Here is a 7,336-nt window from a genome sequence, read left to right as displayed (position 1 = left end):
GGCTCGTCGACGACACCAGGAGCCGACCCCAATCAACCAAATGGAGGCCCACCGACAGCACCAGGAGGCGATCCTAATCAACCAAATGGAGGCCCATCGATAGCACCAGGAGCCGACCCTAATCAACCCAACGAAGATCCAACAGTAGCTCAACATCCTAACATTCCATCGCCAGCACCGAACGTACCTGCCAGTGTTCCTCCAGTAGACTCAATTCCAGCTGTTGCATTGCCGCATCCAATCTCACACTGCGGTGGAAAACCAAAGATACCAATATTAAGTAAGAAATAATTTATTACGTTTAATACATGACTATAGACCAATAGGTTATGTGACCCTATAGGCATAAGTAAATCTCAATTATCATAGCGCACTAGCGCCCCATATGTGATGTTTTAACTGACTTCCAAGGTTACAAGGATCTTATGGCATTTTTAGAGTTGCCAGTCAGCAAAATTTCATACCCTCAGAAATTCTTACTACTAAACTATCATATATCCTAATAACTATAAACACTTCATAAATTGTTACAGCTTTATGTTTATTCAAGCTAATATGATATAAACTTTACATTTCTTGTTCAGAATTAATAATAACGAGTAATCTTTAGAAATCATCGTGCTCATAACTTTAAAATCAGTAAAATAAAACATGTTTTATTACATGTGATATTTTTTCCGGAAATTTGAAGATTATAAAAATGGCAACACTCACCCGTGCAGTCGCCGTTTCCTCATTGGTCAAAATATGACGCTCACATGACATTGTTAGATTGCAAAATTGCCAATTGCCATATGATCCAATAGGTTTATAATGGATACCAATTTTGCATTTTGGGTCAAAATTAACACGAACTTATACTATAAAATCGTGTTTATTTTCACTATGCGAGAACCAAAGAATAAAGTAAGTGGACACAGACAATCAAGCCAATAAACATCATAGATCAATCGATACCTAATACAGACTATAAATAATATACAAATTATTTCGTTTAGATTAATCGATTTAACAATTACTTAGCGTAAAAAGGCAGAAACATTTAATTTCAGGGGCACAATATATCACTGTTAAGTGAATTGGAGTAGGTATAAATGTGCGAATCTGTTACAGGTGGCAGACATATCGTTCACGGTGGTCTAGGAGCAGCACTCAATTTGGGTTTACAAGTTGGCGTTACTAAACGAGTTGGAGTCGGAGCTGTGCCATGCGCACACAAGATAATAAAACCCAAATTACCTTGCCATTAGGTAAAATGATTTAATCATCTATACTATTATAATAAAGCGTAACACACTTCTTTGTTGCCTAAGATGTCAGCAATTACAGCATATTTTTTAATAATTATTTTTTTAATAAAAGCCCTACACTTACGTCATGCTGTAGACTATATTTTCACGCCATTAAACTTAGGGGGGCAATGTTTTGGATAAAAGCCCTAATGTGGGAAAGACACCATAAGTTGCTGCCAACATCAAGAAAGAGAGATTGCTAAGGTTTGTCATGTGATGTCATTTTGACATTTGCTATTGATAATTTGACAAATGTAAACAATAAAATAGAATTTTCATAAATACATGCTGGTGAAGCCGCAAGGGAACAGCTAGTAAATACTTTAAAGATTTAAGGTTATAAGAATTGCGTAAACTAATAAAATCCATTGTAAGGGGGTATATTTAACAAGTTACATTATTTGCTGATCAGCATCAGTTGAAATTTCTGTCCGTGTCTAATTCTAGCATTATTACTAAATCAAGATTCTAATAATAACAATCCACTGATTTGTAGAAATGTATATGTCTTTGCATGATAATGACCGTTTTTGATTCGTTTCAAATTAAACACGCTTATAAATAATTAAATTCTTCGCTTCGCTTATAAAAAATTAAAAAGTTTTTTTTTTCAATTATGTATACCTATAACTGGATTTGTTATCATTCTTGTGTCTTATATGTTATTATGTAATTGTTCTATAACTTATCTGTTGGTGTACTTTATAAATAAATAAATAAATTCTTTATCTATAATTAGCTCTGTAACCATCACCAGAAGCCACCACCGTCAGCCCAAAGAATGCAAAAATCAATGAATTACTAAATAGAGAGGTTATGTCCATTTGTGGAGATCAATTACTAATTGCTAATTAACATCATAATGGTGAAAATTTATTAAATACCTTCATGCAGCAAATAAGTGATTACGTTTTTCGATTTGATTTTCTGTTTCAGATTCACGGTTCAAGTATAATTCACACTCTTCAGTAATTAAGTAACAATGTATTCAAAAATGTATTTTGTTCATTAAAATACGTTCCTGCAAAAAAGTTAATTGTTTATTTTTACTCCAAAATTCCTTAACCTCAAATGCAACATTATTTTTCATCGATACTAATCTATTTCTATACTCATGTTATGAAGAGGAAAGATTTGTTTTTTTTTTGTATCTTTGTATCTATAGGTATAACTTAAAAACTACTGGGCCGATTTTAACCGTTAGAAAGGTAACTTATCTGAGATCTGTGTGTCGGGCGAAGTCGCGAGCTACAGCTAGTCTATTTTGTTAGCTTTTTAACTATTTTGATATATTCTGTATTCTTAAAAAGTTATTTAATCTATTTATCAATACCAATTATCTTTATTTAAAACAACAATAATGTTAATATTAGGAAACAGAAGATATAGTGGGGGGTGGTTTTATAAAATACATGGCAAAGAGTAGCTCGGGGGCTCAGTCACAGTCTCGGCGCTCAGTCTAGTTTCTAGTGATCACCACGGAACGTTCGATATATATGCGGTGTCACATTGGGAGTTCAGTTTGTGTGTTTTAAAGTAATTTACAAGTATTGTTAGTATGGTCGTCCATCTATATTTTAAAGGAAATCATTTGTGTCGAAATATCTAACAATTTGCATGTATATCTATACTTTTTACTCGTAAAAATAATAAGCGTAAACACACACCGCTTAGTTATATAGGATATCAGCAATCACAGCATATTTTTTAATAATTTCTCTTTTAAAAAAAAGCCCTATACTTACGACACGCCTTAGGATATACACATTGACGCTATTATACTAACTAAAATATGAGATAACAGTATTAAAATAAGATAAAATAGTTAGTTAGTTAATGAAAATGTAATAAATGGTAAATTCAAGAAAATTCGGCACGAATTTTCCAATAAAATTATTAAAGTTCTCTACTCTCGAAATGGTTACATACTCTATGAAATGTGTTATTGACACAGATGTCAAAATTTTGTGGCGCGGAAAAAGAAATCTAACAATCGGTATTATTGTTTTATTTACTCAGCTGTATATTAAAGAAAATCATTTTATTATGTTACAAGATTTCATGTTAAAATTATTTCAAGTATTTAAATTACTTTTGGTCTTACAAAACGGAGACTTTATTTTTTGGAAAGATATCAGAAGGAAGGAGGATTTAATATCTATTTCTACCTATAATTTATAAATCATCATCAATCTGCCCTATCTACTTTGCTACATTTTTAAGAGCTTTTATAGCGCGCGTTATAGTTTGTATAAACAGGATGATGCGAGACTGTCTCGCAGATTGTGCTCCCCTTTATGTCCAGCGCCCTGGGCGTTCGCTTAACCGAGGCGTCCACATCGGCCACATACAATAGTAATTAATCTATTTCCTTCTGTCATCGCTTCACACTAGAAAGAAAAGGTCAGGGGAAGGTTCATGTTAAAGGAAAAAGTTGAGTGGAACTTCACTATCGTATAATACTATTTATCTATACTATTATAATAAAGCGTAAACACACACTTCTTTGTTGCCTAAGATGTCAGCAATTACAGCATATTTTTGAATAATAATTTTTTTAATAAAAAGCCCTACACTTACGTCACGCTTCAGGCTATATATTTTTACGCCGTTATACTTAGGGGTAAATATTTTGGATAAAAGCCCTAATGTGGGAAAGAGACCATAAGTCGCTGCCAACATCAAGGAAGCAAGGTTGCTATGGTTTGACATCATGCCGTGTCATTTTGACATTTGCTATTGATAATTTGACAAATGTGAACAATAAAATGAAATTTTTATAATTCTATGCGGATGAAGTCGCATGGGAACAGTGCTTAAATAAATAGACAAAATAAATAGTTTGCAAAAATTTATTTCACTTTTTCAATTACGTCGTAACTTTAAAAACATTGTTTAAATCATTTAACTATGAAGAAATCTTGAGTGTTATCCTTGAATCTGAAAAAAAGGAAACAAAACAGGTAATTTTTTTATAACCTAATTTATCTGATTAAAAGGATCTTTTATGTTATTTTTATAAAAATATAAACCATACTGTTCTACCTTACTTAATTACTAATATTATAAATTGATTAAGTTCGTATTTAAACTCTACTATAGTGTGTCTAAATAAAATAGATTAGTTTGACAATTCATTTGATATTTAGTAGAGATGGGTAGAAAAAAATTAGTTATAAATCTTATCGATTTTCGATTTTTATTCTTATAGTTGGAATCGATAGATTCATAGTTATAACTTATGGATTAAAAAACACTGTTTTCTCAAATCATAATGACCTGCAGAACTATTACAAATAAGGAGAGTAAATAAATATTTATTACTACTACAGCCGTACGTAATAGAATTGGATTTCGCTATTATTTCTGTCATCGCAAATTTTTTTACACTATAATCAATGCTAGAATTGTCCTTTCAAATTAGTAAATAAGAAAATAATATTTTTTTGTTGAGTTCGATAAATGTTTAAACTGAATATCGATACTTTGTAATTATTCGCTATGTGTGTTTGTTTCGTCACTATGATACCTGTGTATTAAGTACGGCATTTGCCTTCATACAAATTGAATTAGATACTTCATATGCGTCATTTATCAAACTAATCTATATTATTTAGACAAACTATAATTCAGGTTTATTGTTATTTAGGAATTATATTAATAAGCAAGCCGTCGCCCGCAAACTTCTTTAGCGCGGAATTAATAAAAAGGTATTTTAAAACATTCCCGCGTGCATCTGCTATCCGAAGACCTGTCAAAATCGGTCCAGAGATGGAAGTCGGTCGTCATCTTGTCAGCGCGCAATTAAAAAATAGCGTAGTTCTATTATGCCCGTCCATATCAGCTACTCTCTAGTGAAAGTCCCGTCAAAATCAGCTCGGACTTGTCCGAGATAAATAAAAAGTATTAATTCGTGAAACGATAACTTTGTTAGTCTATATCTATACTATTATAAAGAGGAAAGATTTGTATATTTGTATGTATTGAAATAACTCAAAAACTACTGGACCGATTTAAAAAATTCTTTCACCATCAGAAAGGTAATTTATCTGTGAGTAATATATTTAATTATTACTTATGTTTAGGAACTATTAATAAACAGTGTTTTTCTGGACGCCGGCGTTAAAAATTCACTAAACTTTAACTTTTCTCGGCTTACGCTGCCTAAACCGTTAGAGGTATATAAAAATGATGTATGAAAGAATTGTACATCTCAAAAAGTTTTACAGAAAAGTCCGCGATAGCATATATCTTTCTTTAACGGTTTTCTTACAATAACCACTTTTTGTTTACAAATAGAATTAAGAACCGCACGCTATTTGCGGCGTTCTTTTATCGGTTTTAATATTAATCCTTATCCAAATAAATACATTTATTATCAGGAGAATTTGATGTAGAATAAAATTGTCCTTTACAGTATTTAAATTGGACTAATAGTTTAGAAGATATCGCGAACACAAACAATCAGGGTAACTGTAAAAATCAGCTTACAAGCTACCGGGCTTAGAAATTTGGAATCTTGCATCGGTAGGTTTCTGTTATTACGTAGATTACTACTAAGTTAATATTTTTGGTAATAGGTTGAAAAAAGGGGCGAACAAGTTTTGAACTTTCAAATTTCACGCGGACGAAGTCGCGGGCAACAGATAGTCAGTTATATGTTTAAATTTTGCATTGTATTGTTTGTATTGTACCTTTGTGTACTGTTGTTTACCATGGTACGACTTCGGATGGACCATTAGGTACGATTTGGGCTGGAGCGTTGGGTACGACTTGGGCTGGAGCGTTGGGTACGACTTGGGCTGGAGCGTTGGGTACGACATCGGCTGGAGCGTTGGGTACGACGTCGGCTGGAGCATTTGGTGCATTTGGAGTGCATGGTACGGCCGGAGTTTCCGGTACAGCTGGAGTGTTTGGTACAGCTGGAGTGTTTGGTACAGCTGGAGTGTTTGGTACTGTTGGTACATTCGGTACTCCCGCGTTACCAGGATCACTGCAGTCGCCGAGGCCAGCAATTAACGCCGCACCGATTTTAAGACCGTAACCTGTATCACAATCTTGATATAATAATTGTTTTAACCGTAATTACATAACCTTCAATTCAATTATAATAAAAAAAATGTTGTTTTCTTTTTAATATCACATGGTAAAACAGGCAAGCTGCCACCTGAATCCGCCAACATGGCGAAGCGACCCCTATCCATAGACATTTGGAATAGTCTATCCTTAATAGACGGAGGAGAAGACGCACATAGACAGGATAGTTCTCTTCCCTATGCGTCTCCACCACCGTCAAATCCACGTTCCCTTTCCATCCTATTCTAATGTGAGAAAAAGGATGGAAAAGAAAGGGACTAAAGTTGGTCTCCGTCACCACACTCGTCAGACGTAACGCGGAATTGCTCCCACTTCACGCCTGTCTTCTGTTTGGTCGTTGTATTTCCCGGGCGAGCCGGCCCATTTGTGCAAAGATGTTAAAGCGGGCTCTACCAAAATATTCTATTGGTGACCTGCAGATCAGCTCAATATACCTATGTGATGAAGATCAGTCATCTGGCTCCCAGATCAGTTTAATTTATGACTGCCAGTTCAGATTTACGACTCACCTGGGAGATGAAAGCTAAAAGCTATAATTTTGATAACGGATAGTCATAGTGATTCGATCAATACCAATTTTAGCTCTAGTGATGTGCGATTCTACGCCCCCCCATTTTGCTGAGCTTCGAGGTCTTTATGTGGCACTTCACTTTAGAGCCCTGGGCGGTCTCAACCGCTCCCTACATTAATGCCGGCACTTGTCATTTCGGAAACTTTCATCCAACAATCAAAATACAATTCAAATCTTCCGATTGAATTTTGCATCCTTTAGGCTTAATTATTAATAATTAATAATTTATGTGTAAAAATATAACTTACCACTGGGCACTGAAACAGAAAAAGTAAACATTAGTGTTACAAAAACTTTTTAATAAAAAAACAAAACCGACTTCCAAACAAAATACACGAAAAACAAAACAAAATGCACTAAAAACAAAACAAAATAC

General features: G+C 33.9%; 2 protein-coding genes across 2 annotated transcripts in view; both read right to left on the bottom strand.

Annotated features, from left to right (window-relative positions):
- LOC106110612 overlaps positions 1-2,264 on the bottom strand; it is a 33,316-nt gene extending 31,052 nt beyond the window's left edge. Inside the window, exon 1 of the mRNA XM_013292533.1 lies at positions 2,177-2,264. Coding sequence (XP_013147987.1) covers positions 2,177-2,182 — 6 coding nt within the window. The 5' untranslated portion in view covers positions 2,183-2,264. The remainder of the gene's footprint in view (positions 1-2,176) is intronic.
- A 1,885-nt stretch (positions 2,265-4,149) lies between these two features.
- LOC106102425 (protein app1-like) overlaps positions 4,150-7,336 on the bottom strand; it is an 8,612-nt gene continuing 5,425 nt past the window's right edge. Inside the window, exons 3-5 of the mRNA XM_013281942.1 lie at positions 7,209-7,217; positions 5,987-6,337; positions 4,150-4,232 (exon numbers count right to left, since the gene is read on the bottom strand). Coding sequence (XP_013137396.1) covers positions 6,003-6,337; positions 7,209-7,217 — 344 coding nt within the window. The 3' untranslated portion in view covers positions 4,150-4,232; positions 5,987-6,002. The remainder of the gene's footprint in view (positions 4,233-5,986; positions 6,338-7,208; positions 7,218-7,336) is intronic.

This window comes from Papilio polytes, unplaced genomic scaffold (genome assembly GCF_000836215.1).
Source record: "Papilio polytes unplaced genomic scaffold, Ppol_1.0 DF824493.1, whole genome shotgun sequence".
Classification (NCBI taxonomy): Eukaryota; Metazoa; Arthropoda; class Insecta; order Lepidoptera; family Papilionidae; genus Papilio; species Papilio polytes.
This window is presented reverse-complemented; position numbering and strand designations above follow the sequence as displayed.